The following is a 19014-nucleotide window of genomic DNA, read 5'->3' as shown; positions in this document are numbered from 1 at the left end:
AATCTGAGATGAGATCCCAGTAAGAAGTTTGGTGATATTTAAAGTTTCTACTTTTAAGTCCTGCAGTAATGTAAGTACATGTCTAAACCAGTGACAGGTGTCATTTGAAATAATTTATTTTTCTGAAAGATGTTGTACCTAATAATTTAAACTCATTGCTAGCAAGTTAGAATTTGTATTCATGATGTAAAATTTCTGTACCTTCTGTGTTCTTGGTCATTTGTGGTGTAAGGTGTGTTCATTTGGAAACAGTGGCTGTTCTTTGAATCCAGTTTCAATTTCTCTTTAATTTTGAATTTCAATGTTTTACACCAAACATGCTCTAAAATCTTGTATGTAATACAAATTTAAAATGAATGAAGTAGCAGTATAAACTATGTAAAAATTAATTTTCTACAGTCATTATTATTAATTATTCCTTTCCAGAGAAAAGAAGCGTGAGAAAGAGAGGGATGAACTGTGGAAGAGACTGTCAGAGCTTGAAGTTAATAACAAAGTAAAAAAGAAATAACCCAAATAAAATTGACCACGTGATATATCTAAATGAAAAAAAGTCATAGAACTTTATTTGCTGTTATATTTGTTGTGTGATGAGAAGTGCGATTGTCTGGACCCGAAGATATTAAAAGTGATCATTTAAGAGTCGGTCGATCGACCTGTTTCGAGCAGCAAAAACAGTGAGTGAGGAATGGAGCGATGCAGCTGCCAGCATGGTGCTAAACCGAGATTACGAGGCTCAGATTGTTTCAGTTTTTAAACTTGCATACAGAATGAACCTTGTCGGTGGTCGAGCGGATCGGGACGGAAAGGAAGACATCCCTGGCGGTATCGTTGTTCACCTGTAATTGTACCTCCAAAACCCAGTAATTCTTAGCAGGTAAAACTGAGTATCAATGTGCATACACCAAGTGCTACCATTCTGCACAAATTGTTGGCATTTCCACCGACAGAAATCTTAAATAACATTAACATATATTATATATAAAATACTGTATAGTGTATACATATTTGACGTAAACCGCAACCAAAAATAATAATAAAAAGATATGGGCAACAAAAATTAGCATGTATTTTAAAGACTTCATTTGGCTATTTCTATAGACAAACCATAAAGAAACATGATTGATGATATTAACTAACTAGTTGCTTCAGATTTTTAGTTAGGACTCAAGTGAACCATTGTATACTGGATGGCAGTCATTGAATCATCCCAATGCACGAAGTAGATAGTCTTTTCAATTCTGCTGCAAGTGTGGGAGCTTTAAGATGTTCGCTGTCAAACATGAACTGTGGGTGGGTCATTTCCAAGCTAGGTTGCTGTCGTATATTAATTTATTTACATGTTATCACTGCATCATATTGTGTAAGGGTATATGGTACCATTTGTATTGGCTCTCATGGCATATAGCGATCACAGTAGTTGAAGTTATCTATCAGTGAGCCGGTTTGATCTCAAAGTCTTTATGGATAAGATGCAACTGACTGTCATCAGTATTTATAATATATATATATACATACTGTAGTATTTATTAAGACGTGATGGATGTCAAAACCCACTGATTCTCTGGAAACATTTTAGTCATATTTTTGAAGAAAGAAACAATGTTCTTGAAGATGACTGTCTTCTGGGTTGTTGCGCCATGTAGTCTGATGATGGAGGCATCCAGGACCTCTGAAACGTTGGTAAACTTCTACTAGACTACGCGGCTCAACAACCCAGAAGACAACTATCTTCGGACTCACCGCTGTGAAAACCTCAAATCCTACGACAATGTTCTTATTGAGAGGAAAATTATGTTCACATAACTTCTGAATCTGGTTTATCTATAAGAATTAGTTAAACTGTTAATTTTTAAACTCATTCACTGAAGTTTAGGCATGTGGCTTTGAGACTGTGGTAAGAGTGTAAGCTGCGATTAGTTGGATGGATAGGTAAGTTATTTTGTCAGAACTGTGACAAACAAAACAGAAGGATTTAAAATTGATTTTAACTTAATCTTCAGCTGAACAGTAATTCAGTGATCTTCCAAGTGCATAGAACGTTTCAAGAAGATTAGTAATATCAGGGTCAGAGATTATAATAAAAAGATGGTAATCGGTTCAATTTATCATAAAGATACATGATAGATACTCAGTTGTCAGAAAGTTTCGTTGCTGTTTTGAATATGTTCATTGGTTTTACAAAGAACGTTAAAGATTTTGAATGGTTTTGTTTAAAAACCATAATAACCATTGTATCAATGTAGTAATTTTTGTATTGAAAGAGTTGCTGCTACAGTGTAAAATGGTATTGTATACCCTTCTATTGATGTAGTCACTGTGATTACACTATATGTATATGGTACTTTGAAATCAAAAATATTGCAGTGATTTATTTTAACTTTATCAGCATTGATGCTATTTACGTCAGTTTTATGTAGTTTCTTCCTCATTTTGTGCTTAACAAATTATCAGCTGTGTAGCACCAAATCTATTTCTGGTGAAGAAATTAGTCAACTTTGGGGTAAGTGTTGGGAACAGGAAGACTAATCGTATTTACAGAGTAAGTTACACTGAAAGGAACTAATGGGTGATTTGGTTGTACAGATTTCAGATGGATTTGTAAGCCAGGCTTACTATAACTTTCCAGTGGTACACCATAGCTTACTTTATTTGTTTTATTTTGTCTGTTAACTGAAAATTATTTAGGCACAAACTTGCAGCTATAGAACAGTTTGGTTTTACAAGTAACAACTATCAACTATCACACTGCTGTGTACACCGTAACCTGGACGCGAATTTCATTCAGCTGGTGTCTTGTGTCAACTAATATTTCACTTGTCTAATCACAAGGTTTAGCCCTAACTGCCTTATTAAGTAAAAGAGTGATGCCCAAGGTCGGTTGCAGATCGTGCAGTTATGGTATCCTTCCACAACTGACATTTTATTGTTCCCAGTGGTGTGTGTGGGGGCAAAAGCTCAACATGTAAAAAGTATTATACCATACTTGTATACATAATGTCAAATAAGAATGGAAAATGGTATGCACTGTGAGTATCTGATAAGTGATAACATAAAAAAATAAGCCGTTGAGAATGATTATTGTTTGTGAAACACGGAAGGATTAAGTTTGTTTACATGTCTTTACCCCCCTCCCCCCTCAGTCAGATTTTTCCTCAATGATGAACATCCAACATTTACTTGGAGTTAAAACTCAAGTGTGTTAATTATATTATAATGAATGAACCATACTACCAGTGAACTTCCCTGCAACATTGCAAATTTAATCCTGCCTTGCCTTTCTATCCTCGAAGATCGTGCAGTGTTGTTTTGCGTGTAAATAATGTGCGTTGATTAAAGAACTTTAATTTTTCCCCTTACACCATAACAAAAAACAAAGTTAAAAATGGAGTATGTCTTTTATAGGAATCTGAAGTACCAAGAAAAATAATATGTATAGCTGCATTCAAACCAAATTTTAAACAATAAAGAGCTACAATTTGTGCTGGAACTGCCATCTTTTCTTTCTCTGTCCCCTAAGAATTTGTTCGTAATTTTCTGTGAGAGGAAGTCAGCCCAGTTGCCTTCACCGAAGGAGATGTTTTGTTTATCGTCTTCTACGTTCAAAGTTCATTTACTGGCATTTGACATATTTTTAGATTATTGGGGGCATTTAAGTGTAAGTAAGAATTTTTGCATTATACACAAAATACAGAGATGTGTAGTACCTGTAGTTACACTTAAAAGTGCCATTGCTAATATTGGTGCTATTTAGAAAATAATTGATCCGTGATGTGTGTTTTCATAGAACCTACGTGATAGTATATGCTATGTTGTATGTAGAAATAATGATATGGTGAAGTCTGTAAGATTTAAATTAAGGAAACAAAATGTATGTTATTCAGCTTCGTTTTCTTTCTTTCTTGCTTAGTATTAACATTAATGTAATGATACTAAAGTTAGTAAGGTGACAGCATAACATTTAAACAAGATTTTCAAATTATTATTTCCTTTAGTTGTTGACATACTTAGAGAATTGTTAAGTGACAAATCTTTCACCGGGACATCACGCCAGAAAATGGCATCTCTGTGATTCTTTGCCAAATGAACCGGTTGTATAATGCTGAAAGTTATTACAAAGGTGATTCAAATTAAAGCTGTGAAAGTTAAATAAAAATTGTTTGTCATACAATAAGGAGAATATTTACTTTGATCTTGAAGCAACAAAGACCATATTAGAAGCAAAATTTGAATCAATAACAAGATACTGGAGCAATTAGTCAGTACCTTCAACTATGTGGACTGCATTATATCATACAAAGGTAAGCAGAACATCTCAACAAAAATATCAAAATGTATAGATACAACTAGAACAAATTTGGTGTTCAAACCCTCGTTAGTACAGAAACGTACTAGGTGTAACATTTATGAAACTGTGTGCTCAGTTGGCATCCAAAATGAAATTGATGAAAATTGGTGACAAAGGCATTACATTGTACTAAGCTTAGTTGTCATTTATGAAAGACGTCATACAAATGAAAATATTTTATTCATAATGTGAATTTTATTGGTTCTGTTGAGCATTTGGTCCAGTCTTGTTCATCTGCATCAACTGTTCCTTCTGTTCAGTTTGTTCTGAAAAAAATCATTAGCACTGAATTAAAGAGATGAACTTGTGATTTAAGGTCACAACCAGAGTTGGTAATACTAAGTCATAATGCACAGTATTACTGGGGCACAGAGAGTTGTTAGTGTACTCAGCTGGATGTTTACAACTGACTATGATAAAGGGTCTTTCATGGAGAATGGTAGTTATTTGGCTCATCAAGAAATTCCCTGTTGTTACAAAATTGAAAGGTTTGCCACTGTGTTCTCAATGACCATTTATTGTTAGGTAGATCAGTTCTGTTCCCATCTTCAGAATAAAAATGGTTAATATTAATTTGCAAAGTCTTCTGGTTACTTACTGTCGTATGTCCTTAAGTTCTTGATGAGTGGGGAAGTCCTTCGACATATCTTGGCAAAATCTTAAAGACCATTCATAGCCAAGGAAAGTTGCAGCATTTACCAGGAATGATCGAAATGAACACATGACAAACCCACGACCAAATACGTGCAGACCATCTTTCCTGAAGCTCTTGATTGTACAGTCCACAATGCCTTTGTATTCAGGATTTGCTAAATCATCAGCTTGGATACGAGACTTGATAACATCCAGTGGCATTATTGAAGCCCAAGAGATTACACCTTAAAAGTGTAATTAAGTCTTCAATGCAACATACTATTTGTTAATTCACTTCATATTGGAGTGCATGGTGGATTTCCTTTCATGAGGATATTCGGTGAACTAAACGAACACGTCACTGTGATAATGGAGGCGGCAATGACCTCTTAAACATTGGTAAATGACTATACAGCACTACAACTCAGGAGACAACCATCTTCTTCTGTGAAAACACTAAATCCTACTGAACAAAATGTTATTAGTAATATACACAAAATGAATATGTTAAGGTTGCTATTGACTACTTCAGCCCATAATCTTTCATTATTAACTGTATTTGTTGAAAAAAATGCATTTTACAGCGAATCTCTCATGCAGTATATTTCTTCCTTGTTGTAATGTAGTTATGAACACCATCGCAACACAGTTCATTATAATGATATTTCGTATGTTAAGTCAAATTTATATAACCTTACATTTGTATCTTTTATTTCAGTTTGTGCAATATGTCACTTCTGTAGTAAGATATCAAATGAGAAATAAGGGAGATTGCTCAATGATTGTTCCCATTGCCCATCATAATAATAAACACTCACCTGCTATCCCTCCTGCAAAGATAACTGTCCATACATGTTGAGGTCCGTGCAACAAGTCCAGACATACAGCGTAGGTCAATACATAAAGGCCTGATGAAAGAGAGTCCCTGAAATTAAGGTAGGGAAGATCACTCCCTCTACTATTATCTCTCAAGGTGTGCAGTAGACCTAACCAAGCAGCACATTATCGTATCTCATACATAAGTTACGTACTGGCTTTCCCTGACTTGGCACTAAGCTGATCTCAGAGTAAAGGTAGTTTAGTTTAATAGTAACTTACCGATACAACATTATATGACTTCCGTGGTACAATCCTCGTAGGCCATGTTCATTAACTATATGTAAAATGCAATTAATGGGCCCCACATGTTTCCTTATGTGTTGCTTCTCCCATGTTCCTGTGAAACATATTGTGAATAACTTCACTGCAATGCAGCTTATAGGCTCTCAGTTATTAGAACAGTGCTCTTCAAGCTGAACTAGCTATTAACAGAATTTTCAATGTCTGTGTACAGAAGTTGGGATAAATGCTTAAGATCATATTCCATTTACATGATAAACATTCTCTCAAAAGTTTTAGCATAAAGATGAAGTCCATCCTAAGCTGGCCACAGGTATGACCATGAGTCATACTTGTTCTAGATTTTCAATATGAGGCGCAGGACACTCGTTTAAGAGACCACTGGCAGTATACCACAAAGCGTCCATTGCCATTGACACGAGACCCTGCCATGTTGCATATACGAGTAGTCATCTGATTTCATACTGTTACAATCAGTCTGTTTTCCAAAGATCCACTTCAATTTTCTCCTCCTATCATCGCAATTGTAAAAGTGACCGCTTTTCAAGAATTTTCTACCTAAGAATTCTGTTTGTGTCCTTCATCAAAGCTGACCTACACGACTGTTGTGTATGGAAGCAGTTCGAGTGGTTTGCGTGGTAGGCTTAACTGTATTTCAAGTCATTATATTTAAGTACAGGACAAGTATGGATGCAAACAGACATTCATGGGATACCTGGCAGCCTTATTATAAGGGTAAGTAATTTCAACCATAATCACCATAAAAGCTTCAAATTATACATATTATTAATAAGCAACAACCAGGAATTTAACTAGGACAGTCCTGCCATACCTGTTTGAGACTGCAACTGGATCTTGACAAGTTCAATAGGAGTAGCAAATGCTACCTGGACTATACCGGCACCTACACCAGCCATAAACACATTTGTATACCAGTACTTGCTGATGTCACTATTCCCTGGATCATGCCGTTTACAACAATTCTCAAGAGCTCTTAGACAGTTTCCATAAACACCAAAGAATATTGAATTCAATGCACCAGCTGTGAGCAGTGGAAAACCCATACCTTTATAAAATCCATACAGCTGAAAAGAAAACTCATATCTGTTTCATGAAACTCCTGTCCATTTGATGAGCTGTCTACATTTTGTAATATCCTCCACTCTTTACTTATTTTATCTGTCTTGGGTCTCTTAAATGCTGTTTCCACACACCAGTAATTTAGGTTCTTCCATCAAAGTAAACCAAATTTCACAAATGTTTAAAATCTTGTGTTTTGGAAGGTGACAAGATGATCTCAGTTTTTGAACTGCATAATAAATGTGTTGAATTCTTTTCTTCACTAACTTTAATTGTGACCTAAGCAATGCACTTGAACCTATCAATGAATATTTTTTTATTTGGCATTTTGTGTGGGTGTCATTATACTTGCAAGAAAGAGAGGTAAACTCAAAGTTTAATTTAATATGGCATCAACAGACTTGTAAAAAAAAAAGACTCAAAAATTATTTAAATATTCTTGGGAATTTATATATCCTTTGAACTTTTCTTTACATATATAAAGAATGTTCTTTTACATGACCTATCATAAGAAACATTAGGAATCGTGCAACATTTCCAAAAGTTACATATTTGACAAAGAGCCAAGATGTAGACATAACATACAGGCCTAATCACAGCTTGAAAAGGTATGGCTTAATTCATCAAAGTCTGTGTCCAGAATATCCAATAAAATCTTAAAAACAGGTAAGTCTATTTCTTTATCGGTGTGTTCTCTTATAGGAAGTAGACAGCAGTTAACATATCTCAACAAAATACCCTGAGAAACAAAATAGATACTAAAATAAAACACTACTTAATTTGCCAACACAGCATGACATGGTTCCAAAAACTAATATTTTGTTATTTGATTGACTGACTCAGACACATGATTTAAGGAAAAATCTGATGCCTTTTCTTCAAAAACCCTTTTCTCCTTGACACTTACACCTTCATATTTGATTGTTTGGATAGCAATATGTATGCTTCCTGAAGACCGAAATATCTGTTGTCGAACTTTTATTGTATCTGCAGGGTGTCCAATTAATAATCCACATACACCTGTAAGAACGTAGTTTTAGACTTTTAGTACATATCTGTTTGTGTGTATATATATTTTTTTCAGTTTGCTACAGAATTTCATTAAATTCATTTTGAACATCATGCCATTAGAGACTACTCCACATTGTGTGTGTGTAAATTCCCTACATATAGAGTGAAACACAGCAGCTATTTACACTTCTGAAGTTTGATATATATTATTTTATTCATGTACAATTATATGTGTTGGTGATAAGTACCAGTTATGTCTTTAATTTAAATTGCAATATTAACCTTTAATTCACAAAAGAATTTGGAGTGAATTCCAGCCTATTAATGCAGTTACTGACCGAGAACTAGGAGCATGAATATTTAGTTACTTTATGCTATATAATATAATACGTATATAGGCCTGTGGCCTGATGTTGACCAGTTGTTGAAACATCTCAGAAAGATTGTGTATCAAGTTATATGCAGAGAATAAAAATATAATGATAGACAATAAGTTTGCAAGAACGTTTCAAAAAGTGAACAAATAGGATGCAATTATGTTTTAATTACTATTATTTTTATATCCCATGAAAACATTTCCTATCAAAGATTATTACAATTATTCTAAGCACACAGTGTGAATAGAACATCTTACAATTGGCTCATCTAGTTCAAAAAGATAATTTTCTCAAGAAATAAAATTTACATTTTAGTTTGTTTTACCTTATCAGATTTTGGTTTTGCATAAACGAATGAATATAAATTCTATATAATAATTCCTCAACGTGAAAACTTAACTGCAAATTTTTTTATTTATGTTAAGTATGAATTTGCTTTACTGCCAACAGGAGCTACAAGTTTGTTGCTTTAATATACATATTAAAATTATTCTAAATAACTGAAAATTATTTAATGAATACATCCATACCAGCAGCAGATCCTGCTATGAAGTCACACCATGATATTGACATATTTTTTATTTACAAAATGAGTAGAATATGTAACCAAATACGAAGTACATCAGTATGGAGCATCTCTATAGTATGAATAACGCAATGAATGCCAGGTCACAGTGTGACCTTTAAACTCTGTTGGTGGGTTCCATATGGAGGTCATAAACATTTTATTTTTACGTTTCTTTCACATAACATTTGATTTTGTTTAGGCGTCTTTATATACCGTTGGAAGAGCAAGGACAGACATCAAATTGTTAGATGCCATTTTAATACAATTAAAATAATTTGCGTTAAAAATAAACGCAAATCATGTTTGGTTAGTGTACCATAAACTTTGTTCAGACGATGAAAGAAGCAATCGTGGCTACAAACATTGGCAGATTTCCATGGACCTTGTACAATTTCAGAGACTTTCGCCTTCTGTTCCGTCAGTAGATATTAAATGAACAGCGGGCAGTGCCGGAAAACTACTGGACGCAAGAAATAGTTCCTCTTTCTATCAGCAGATGTCGCTAAGACCCAGATGTAATACGTGTTATTGATTTTATGTATTGCTGAAATATGATCGTGGAGAAGGCTAGGGCTCCATGCGAACAAACGTCCCCGCCGATTTTTGAAACTGTACAGCGCAATGGTTGGTCTCTTTTGCAATTTGTTGAACAAATTCTAGGTTGAAAAATAGTTCAAAACTCTCGACCATTTCCTGCACTTCCTTTGCTGCTCCTAAATTGTTCCCTCTGCCTTCTGTAATTTGATATATCTTACCACACATAAATATTCCTAAAGAGCAATTTCTGCTTCATTATCATAGTCATAGCAATTCACTATCATATCACAGGAACGTCATCAAAGGAATTATGTGTCTACTTTAGAATCGACAGAACTTAGATCTGAATTGTTGCATTATAACATGTTTCCGATCTTCGTCCTGCTTGTAGAGGTCGTAGTATCAACTCCATAACAAAATGAGTAATATATTTCGCCTGATCCAGGCAGTAACATAGTTTAATCCTGTAAATATGACTACTTCTATCAATCGTGTGTGTGAATGAGAGATATATCGATTCCTGAAGCCTTTGCATAATCCAAGTTCGATAATCATTTAATAGATGGAACCATTTATCAATCACATTGGAACGTTCCTTTAGGAGAGAAAATTTCGTCACGAGAACTAGAGGGAGGTACAAATACCATGAACTGTGCTATATACTCCGTGGAGTAGACATATGCAATCCGTGGTGCTTTTTGTACAGTTTGGTTGATATTACTCAATGACGTAAAGTAGGTTGGTATATAGTTTATTCAATTTATCTATGGTATAATCCGTGGTGGGTTATCCTTGTAGTGGAGGCATGAAATGAATAGATCGTAGGAAGGAAGGTTAGGTTGTTCTGGACATGGTTACCTAACTGAGGTAGACCGTAAGAGCTGCCTTGTTATGCTAACAGAGAAGAAAATATGGATGTTTATATTATGTGGAGAATAAATTATAAGAAGGCGTGTAATAATGATCGTAAATGTTATTGCAAGTAGTAAACGTTTGCTTATAATGTGATTTGGAATTATATAACGTAATATTATTATTAACAAGGAATGTTTACAAATTGTACGTTGTTACGTTATATTAGAGTACTTTACAACACCCCATGTAAGAAATGTCGAACTATAACGGTAACGTGAGATGCATATTAATGACAGCGATGTATTTTCGTAACTCAGAAACGTTTGTGAAACAAATAGTACTTTGATTCATTGTGTAATTTTGTCTCATCTGTAGGCATAACTTTGTCTAGCATTTCTTTGGTTTACTAATAAACAATTGCATGTTGCAACTGGAAAATATAAAAGAGTAAACTTTTTGTATTATTACTGTGTTCTGTACTACACAGAATGTTTTAGGAAAGGAGCATGTTAGTACATGAACTGCCTGATCTGTAACAAAGACATAGTGACCTGTGATAAGCAGAAAAGTTATCTGTAGAAAACTTTCTTGTGTGTTTAGAGACAGAATGTCTTAGCTGTATGATTAGACTCCATATTTGGGAGGTGCAGGTAAAATCTTGGCCAGAGACAGGTTTTTTTGATGAATCTAACCAAGACATGTCTGTTACTTAATAGGTTTCTCCATGCCCTAGTGTGAATGAAGAATACCTTTTGGGCTGGTCATGTCTGTCTGTCCGTCCAAATGAACTTGCTGAAGTTTTGTTTTTGTTTCAGGACTTTCTGCTTCAAAACACTGGCGAGTGGATGCAATACCTGCTATCACTGTGGCAGTTATGTTCTGAGTGAGACTTCACTGAACTCAGCTAACCCTCAATACATATTTTAGCATTAGTATGTAATATAATCTTTATAAAATGCTGTCCAGAAAAAAGGACTTAAGGACAATAAAGGAAGGCGTTGTTGGCAAATATGTAAAGAAGGAAACCCCACCTGAAATGCCAAGTAAGTTATCTGATGTATAATTTAAATTTATACATACTCAGTTTACTAAATTATGCTCCAAAAGGAAAGGAGAAGAATTTTTTAGTTTTTGCATGCAAGACTACCTTAATTTTTTCTTGGTAGACTGACATTGCGCTATCATTGCAGTTATCAATGTGTGGTCAACAGAGCCCACTAGGAAAGGTCATCGCCGAGGAAATCAAACCCCATCACCTAATATGGTATGTGAAGTCACTGCTGTTGTTTAAATAGAGAAAAAGTCCTATTGTAATTAGTGCTATTTTGTGTTATGGAATGGCTTCTAGATGCAAAACTGAATTTAATCTCCTTGAATTGTTTACAGACAGTAGTGCAGCAAACCAGTATCGTACAGAAGTTTGGCAACACCCGAATGACACCAAGTACCTTAGGTGGCCATGAAGGAAAATATACTCCTAGCAGCTCTGTTCCGGACTTGGCACAAAGGTATGTGTGTGTGTGTATAGACGCATACACAAAGTGAAGAGAATTTATATACAACCGCTCTGCAGTGCAATCCCTTTTACAGAATATGCAGCAAATATCTGATGTGTAGTTTTCAAGATATTTATTATCAAATGGGGTGGTATATACCATCCGACAGTGATGCTGTTAGTGCTCCTTCTGCACGAAACGTGTCATTGTGCTCTGTGTACAGTAAGAGTAGTAATCAAAGGGTTATGGAATACACATGCACGTAACCCCAGGTGCCTGTGATAGCTGAGCCGGACGTGTGTCGTGGGAATACGCTCATCATTGTCTGGGATGTCATCCAGATGCTAATATTTTTTTAATTTATTGAAATTAAGCAGTAATGTATGTTTATTTATACCAGATTTGCAAGCTTATCAGTTAGTAGCGGAAGTGAAGCATCCAGCAGCAGTCCACGCCTGACCCATCCGTTATATGGAGGTGGTTTGTCTCCTGCTATGAGTCACACGTACATCAACCAGTATACAGGCTCTGAATACAATTTGGATAAGCTTCAGGTATGTAACTTTGGCTTCTGTGTCATTAGAATGGCAATGTACACATTTTCTGCGATCATAACTTACATGAATTTTTTTGCAGTTACTGTTGTCGTTGCAGCTGCTGCTTATTTGTTTTCAGGGTCCTCAGCTCGGCTCCGGTTATGTTGCCATGCAGGGTGGAGATGAACTTCCACTACATCATGAAATGGGTTACAATGATGTATCAGTGTATCATAACCATGCAGAAGATTATCGTTTATCACCTTATCAACAGGTAATCTTACAAGCAGCGTTTACATGACATTTAGTTTTCACAGTCAGAAAGTAGTGTTTCTATCTAAAGTCCAGCTGAGCACTGTATTCATCATCACTTATAATTAGTGCAGGATACGATAAGTTTAAGCCCAGTGACCTTGCACTTAATCCTCATAGGATATGATGATCATCATCAAGATTTGGATCTTTAGGTCTGTTCGGCATTACTGGTTTGGTTTAACCTCAGCAGGATATACCATGTAATTCAAATTCTCAATTTTGGTTTGACATTTTATTGTAGATGCTTGCTAATCAAAGTTTGTAGGTTTCTGATGATGGTGCATTATAATGTTTGTAATTGTTCTTTTGGACTTTGTCCATTGTCAAATTATGAAATCATTAAACTATCTTTTGGAAGCTAGATCCTGCTTCCATCTTCGTGTAAGAGGACAGAAAGCCTGTCTGTTGGGTCCCCTGGTTGAGCTATCCTCAGTCCTGAATAGACCTGACAGGACATTAAATGTGTTCTGGTTTTGTTTTTTATTTAGGTGTCAGTACCATTTGGTCAACACCTGGTACCTCCCCACTCGCTCCATCACTCCTGCCGCACTCCTCACAATATTCACAGTCTGCCAATGCCAGCTCACCCACCAGCTCATCATCAAGGACAAGGAGAGCAAGCTTCTTCTTCTCAAGGTAAAATTACATCAGTACCAGTTTCTGAATCTTAACTCGCTAACCCTATAAAGCACAGTGGTAACTAAATATACCACCTACTTTAATAATCCGTAACTTTGCCTTTTGCCTTTTATTGTTTCATATGATCCTGAGAGTAAACAGCAATTATCTCCTTAAATGTAACTGAACAGCTTATCTTTGTAATGGGGAAACCTTGTGTTTTCTTTGAGGTACATAGGCCTTGGGTGGGCTCTTTTGAACATGGTTGACTTCCAGATTTTTAGGAGGGACTCTGCTCCACAGAGTTTTCCCCATGGTTTTCATTTCAGGTGCTGGTATTGATCAGGCTGAAGAACTGCCTTTGCCGCCAGGCTGGTCTATTGATTATACTATGCGAGGACGAAAGTATTATATTGACCATAACACAAAGACTACTCACTGGAGCCATCCTCTTGAGAAAGAAGGTCTTCCAACAGGTTGGGAAAGAATAGAATCACCAGAATGTGGAGTGTATTATGTCAAGTGAGTATTTGAAGACCAAGTTTTAGAAATTTACCCAGAGAAAATTGTGTTTGAAAATAAAATCTGCTATAATCATAATCTTTTTGGTTACACACTTCTGGAATGAAGTCTTCGAATATAATATGCTGCATATATATAATCAGTCACTTAATGAAATGTGGTTGGCCACTTTGAATTTTGACGTGTATATTTTATTTATTTATTTTAATGACAATAGCTCAGTGCCCCTGCCAGGTTTTTTTACATCCTGGCCCTGTTCTTGTTGTTTTTGTTCTGTTGTTTGTTTTTGGTGATTTTTATTACATTTTATTGTTCCATCCTGATGGAACTGGATTTTACCTATTCACTTCGTATAGTTGAAATTATTTTAAATGATAGGTATCTGTGCAGTTGAATTGTTTTGTTACTGTTGATGTTAAATTTAACGTACTATCTTATTGGGATAAGTATGAAACTCACAGTGCTGAGGCATGCTTACTTTTTAACCTAAATTGTGTACAGGCATGTATAACCAAAGATGTTGATGCAATGAACACACAAACAATAGGTCAGATTAATGAATCTTGAACTGGAAAGTATGTGGATACTTTTTGCATTTCAGTCACATCACTCGTCAGGCTCAGTATGAACATCCTTGTGCTCCGCATTATATCTATCAGCCAGAGGTGCGGATTCATATGGAGGTTCAGCCACGGGTTCTGGCACCTCCCCCTAGGCACACCCACTTTCATCCTCATAGTGTACTGGTCCCTGCAAATCCGTATTTGAATGAAGGTACGCTTTAAAAACTGTACTTGATGTATGTTGTATTTCAGGAGAAAAGAGGAATCATTATTCTGAGAATCTGAAAGACTTTAATATACTGATGTGCCAGTATAGCGAGGTTCTTTCTTGAAGGATAAATTTAAGTGAAAATTGTAAGGTCTTAGATTGCTTTTGTTTTCATGCAAAGTTAATACCTTATGGGAACCAAAGACACATTAAACGTGATACTTAATAGGTAATTTATGATCAATAAACATGAAAGCATTGGTGTTGGTGTTTATTGAGAAGATGTCAGCGTTACTGGCTAAAAGTTGTCAGGGTGATCAAACATGAGTGCAGTAAACTGTGAAAAGTACAGGTGAAATACACTCGGTGTGGCAAGATATCTATATAGTTATTGAGATGTGTTGGCAAATGTGAGCTGTTGTGTATTACTCTGCACTTGAGAGGTGATGCACAATAGTTTTTTCTGTAAGTAAGCAAGAAACCATGATGCACAAACCCATGAATGGGGAGGAATTGCTATAATGTTATAAAAGGTTTATAAGCAAAATATAATCTTTGTTAAAAATGTCAGTATCCTTTCAAATCGTATTGGCTGCAGTATCATGTGGCTGAGGGATTAACCTTGAAATTGTGATCAATTGTGAATATAGAGTGGTCTCTACGTTTTGTAGTGGGATATGAAGACTAAGAATCGAATGTGGAACGACAACTATTTTTATTTTGAAGTAGATTGATAAAAAATAGGGCATTCATTTGCTACTTCCTGGAATAAAGTGTTCATTGATTCAGTCTAGCTAGTACACCTTAAACATTTTTGCAGCATATACCCACAAAATATGTGCTGTAGCATAAGGCAGCAATTTTCTTTGAATGCTGCTCGGGTCGGACAGATTCATCGATGGAATTCCAAGCAGCAAATGCGTACTCAAGTTTGGGCTGCACAGGGGTGATATACAAAACACAGAGGCCATCAGCAGTGGAGAAAGGGGAAGTGATATAATAAATAAAATCCTGCATTTATGAACCTTTAAATAATCGGAGTATGTAGTCAGTGTGTCCAGCATAACTCCAAGATATTTAATACATTGGAATGTACACACTTTGTAACGGTAAGTGTGAGTTAGTAATATGTTTTTCATGTTATTTCACAGTGATTCCACACTGGTTGACTGTATATTCAAGAGCATCTCAAGACTTAGATCACAAACTTCGTTGGGAAATGTTCAGGTTACCAGAGTTAGATTGTTTTAATGCAATGTTGACACGTTTATATAAACAGGAGCTTGAAGAAATAGTTATGCGCTATGAAGCATACAGGTATGTGTGTGCACATGCTTTGTGCATGTGCACATTTTATTCCGTAGAATTTATTTTAAAAGAATCATTAATATCTGACTGAAGGTAATGGTAAGAATTGTTTTCTTATTTTTTCTTTGGATAACATGATTTTGTTTTAAGTTCATTTCAAGTATAAATTAAATTATAAGGTTAGTCACGCTTTTAAACCCAACCGTAGTATTTGAATAAATGCCTTGAGTTTTGTCCTCAAAATTGGTGTCATGTCACTTAATACATACACTCAAGCTGTTTGAACTTAGAATTAGTTTCATTAACTGTGGAAGAATGAATATTTGGATTTACTGTTGATACGAATCTCTATAAAGTTCTTACATATACCCTCAACACTGAATATCTTTTGGATCACTTTCAACCATAGATGGTACAGAAATATTGAATCAAAGTATGTGTTATGAAATCTTATCATTTTAATATAAATTTTCAGGGCTTCCTTATTTTGTGAAATGGATCACAGATTGACAGCACCCACTCCAGATGAATCAGAAACAGCTACAGACATGTTGAAAGAAGCAGCACTCTCTCAGCACGTGGAGACAAAAGTGTAATTCTTGTACTGAATTTTTGAAGTTAAACACACAGTATGCATCTGGTAGCTGCAAACATTCAGAAGAAAATCTGTAGTCGTGGCTGAATGTGTGCATTACACATGCTGAGGATATGTGCGCCAGTGGGAGTCAGTGCAGGAGTTTCTCTATTTCATTAATTTCACAGTCTGGTGATAAAATACAGCCCCTGTTTAGATATTTGTGGTAGTGTGTTGTTACCAACTTGTGAAATTTCTGATACGTTGAAATTCTTGTTTCTGCTCTGAAAATTGCTTCCTACATACATATTATCTTGTACTGCTTATAATATGCAAAATCACCACTTTTTTATTGTTTGCTTGTCTTTATATCTAAAAAACAACTCATACAAGGACGAAGTGCTTTTATTTGGTATTTGTTGACATTTATTTACATCACGAGAGACAGTTTTGAATGTAATATCATTATGTCCCATTGTGAGTTATTTTTTTAGTGTGACTAATTGTATCTAATGATGTAAATAAAAGCCAACAAATAATGAGTAAAAGTAGTTGATTCTTGTAATATTTGTATACACCACTGCAATGTATGAAGAAATGGTAAGTGTACAAAATATGGTGGAATCACGATTTAAGTAGTTAAGTGCCTGTGACTTATAAGTATGTGAATATTTTACACTTGTAATACACACTTTATATTCTACATTTTAGGTCTAATAATGTGGGTGTTATTTCCTACATGTGATTCAGACCATTCAGCTGTCAGTGGCATAAATACATGACATGCCCACCTCATTCAATGTGACTACATAATATTCCTTTAATCTGTATGATCATTGCTATGGCCAATAACAGAGATGTAGAAATTGAACAACTAACTTAATTGAATACAGAGATCTGATGCAAAATATTTTTTAAAAAATCAGCAAAGCAAATGGATGAAATATGAAAAGTCCTTAATTTCAAGTCAGATTTTGTCTTAAAACACATCTGTATAACCACAAGAAATGCAGCTTATAGAATGAACCATTTCACAGAGCCTACATGGCATATAGTGGGACAGCTTTTAGCTTTTCGTTAGTAGTTTTCTCAAAGAGTACTTGCCAGTAACTGTAAAATTCTAGAATTCATACTAATTTTGCTTCCATAGTTGCTTTGTCTGCTTTCCCCTGTGTCTGTACACACACACAGCTGTGATAAAGGATTTTATTTAAAACTTAATACAGAACATGCCAACTATATTCTTAAAAAAGCGATTCTAGTGGGTAGTAATAATGTTCTGTTGTCGTAAACTTCAGGTTTTATTTAAAGTAGATAGAGCCCAGTTAATCTGCCCCTGTATAATCGGGAGTCTACTGTGCCTTTTGTTATGTTCTGACCACTGCATCATACAGTGGATCTATCTTTAAAATTAGATTTTATCAAAATTTGTAAGTTTTAATTCCTTCTGGTATTCACCTATTGGGAGAAATGGTTTTAATGATATACATATGTGCTGTAAATAGTAAACTCTGGTAAGCTAAGTTTCATGATGTGTCATATCTTACTTGCTTCCTCCTTACAAGTTAGGTGAACAGCCACAAACCCACTCGTTTTAATGTCTTAACTGTAGTTCAGGCTGTGAAGGTGTCTTCAGAAGAACCTTGCAGGAGGGTTGAGAGTTCCTTATGTAGATGCAGTAATTAAATAATGAAGGTTCCATGTATTAACTTTCCATGTGATATATAAATATATATTTTTGGAGGAATAACTTTATACTATATGTGTCATATTTATTATGTAGCTTCCTGCTTAGTACTTGGGGTTGCTGTATATGCTGTACCTGAATTGTTCAGGAATAGGTTTGTCTAACTTTAAATTATGGAATAATCTTGTTTTTTTCTATTCTTTTTCTGTATAGTGTCATGTGAATATAACACAGGTTCAGTTCCAACAGTCTATTGACAACTTTTACTTCCGTCAAGGAAAACTGAACCCCAGGATAAAAATTTGTTAAGTGAGCATAAATCTGTATTAAAGAAATATAAAAATTATAACATATCGTTGGAAATAAAAATTATTACAAGTTATCAACTTATTTAAAAGATGATTGCTGAATTCGTGCATGCAGTGATAGAGTTGTTGACATTTATATATGCTATACATTAAGTTATATTTGATAAACAAAAGACAGTACACAAAAATAAGCTGTTTTCTGAGAGACTACAAGTCTGTCATACTTTCATCCAAGTAGACCATTCTGTATAACTACCTCCTCATCTTATAAGAACAAAGATCAGCTTATAGAGCTTGTAATATACAATATAAAAATAAGCTTGATCACCAGCAGTAAGTGCTTCCTTGTCA

The 19014-nt window shown here is 35.0% G+C and overlaps 3 protein-coding genes across 18 annotated transcripts in view; 2 read left to right on the top strand and 1 right to left on the bottom strand.

The window, feature by feature from the left end:
• Positions 1-3490, top strand: part of LOC110828897 (serine/threonine-protein phosphatase 2A 56 kDa regulatory subunit epsilon isoform) — a 43676-nt gene extending 40186 nt beyond the window's left edge. For all 6 annotated transcript variants that reach the window (XM_022062054.2, XM_022062063.2, XM_022062073.2 and 3 more), the window contains one exon: positions 427-3490. In XM_022062054.2, coding sequence (XP_021917746.1) covers positions 427-511 — 85 coding nt within the window. In that variant the 3' untranslated portion in view covers positions 512-3490. The remainder of the gene's footprint in view (positions 1-426) is intronic.
• On the bottom strand, positions 2633-10195 carry LOC110828918 (methylated amino-acid transporter SLC25A45). Of its 5 annotated transcripts, none has more exons than XM_022062110.2 (7): positions 9099-10184; positions 8088-8200; positions 6933-7185; positions 6080-6197; positions 5800-5906; positions 4947-5226; positions 2633-4614 (listed from the first exon to the last, which is right to left on the bottom strand). In XM_022062110.2, exons 1-7 carry the CDS (start codon positions 9139-9141, stop codon positions 4605-4607), a joined length of 924 nt encoding a protein of 307 aa, XP_021917802.1. In that variant the 5' UTR covers positions 9142-10184; the 3' UTR covers positions 2633-4604. The 5 variants fall into 5 exon arrangements, with proteins under 5 accessions (XP_021917802.1, XP_021917813.1, XP_021917832.1 ...); XM_022062121.2 differs by having other exon boundaries at positions 9892-10184; XM_022062140.2 differs by lacking the exon at positions 4947-5226 and having other exon boundaries at positions 9099-10194.
• A 252-nt stretch (positions 10196-10447) lies between these two features.
• On the top strand, positions 10448-18737 carry sav (scaffold protein salvador). 7 transcript variants are annotated; one of them, XM_022062859.2, is made up of 11 exons: positions 10448-10540; positions 11344-11571; positions 11719-11792; positions 11915-12036; positions 12425-12578; positions 12700-12834; positions 13364-13511; positions 13823-14015; positions 14617-14789; positions 15938-16103; positions 16570-18737. In XM_022062859.2, exons 2-11 carry the CDS (start codon positions 11484-11486, stop codon positions 16688-16690), a joined length of 1374 nt encoding a protein of 457 aa, XP_021918551.1. In that variant the 5' UTR covers positions 10448-10540; positions 11344-11483; the 3' UTR covers positions 16691-18737. The 7 variants fall into 7 exon arrangements, with proteins under 7 accessions (XP_021918551.1, XP_087200188.1, XP_087200190.1 ...); XM_087344062.1 differs by having other exon boundaries at positions 10457-10623; XM_087344064.1 differs by having other exon boundaries at positions 10457-10639.
• Positions 18738-19014: the final 277 nt, after the last annotated feature.

Source organism: Zootermopsis nevadensis, unplaced genomic scaffold (genome assembly GCF_977971745.1).
Source record: "Zootermopsis nevadensis isolate Lab colony 2312 unplaced genomic scaffold, Znev_1.0 Znev_ptg000007l, whole genome shotgun sequence".
Classification (NCBI taxonomy): domain Eukaryota; kingdom Metazoa; phylum Arthropoda; class Insecta; order Blattodea; family Termopsidae; genus Zootermopsis; species Zootermopsis nevadensis.
The sequence above is the reverse complement of the archived record's forward strand: the minus strand, read 5'-3'. Positions and strand labels throughout refer to the sequence as shown.

Excerpts from the sequence above, each read along its gene's own strand:
- LOC110828918 (XM_022062110.2), bottom strand. The coding sequence starts at position 9,141 with ATGTCAATATCATGGTGTGACTTCATAGCAGGATCTGCTGCTG. Across the intron at positions 6,198-6,932 it reads CCAGTTGCAGTCTCAAACAG|GAACATGGGAGAAGCAACAC; the intron begins GTATGGCAGGAC and ends TATGTTTCACAG. Across the intron at positions 5,227-5,799 it reads CTTTGCAGGAGGGATAGCAG|GTGTAATCTCTTGGGCTTCA; the intron begins GTGAGTGTTTAT and ends TACACTTTTAAG.
- sav (XM_022062859.2), top strand. The coding sequence starts at position 11,484 with ATGCTGTCCAGAAAAAAGGACTTAAGGACAATAAAGGAAGGCGTTGTT. Across the intron at positions 14,790-15,937 it reads AAATCCGTATTTGAATGAAG|TGATTCCACACTGGTTGACT; the intron begins GTACGCTTTAAA and ends GTTATTTCACAG. Across the intron at positions 16,104-16,569 it reads ATGCGCTATGAAGCATACAG|GGCTTCCTTATTTTGTGAAA; the intron begins GTATGTGTGTGC and ends ATAAATTTTCAG.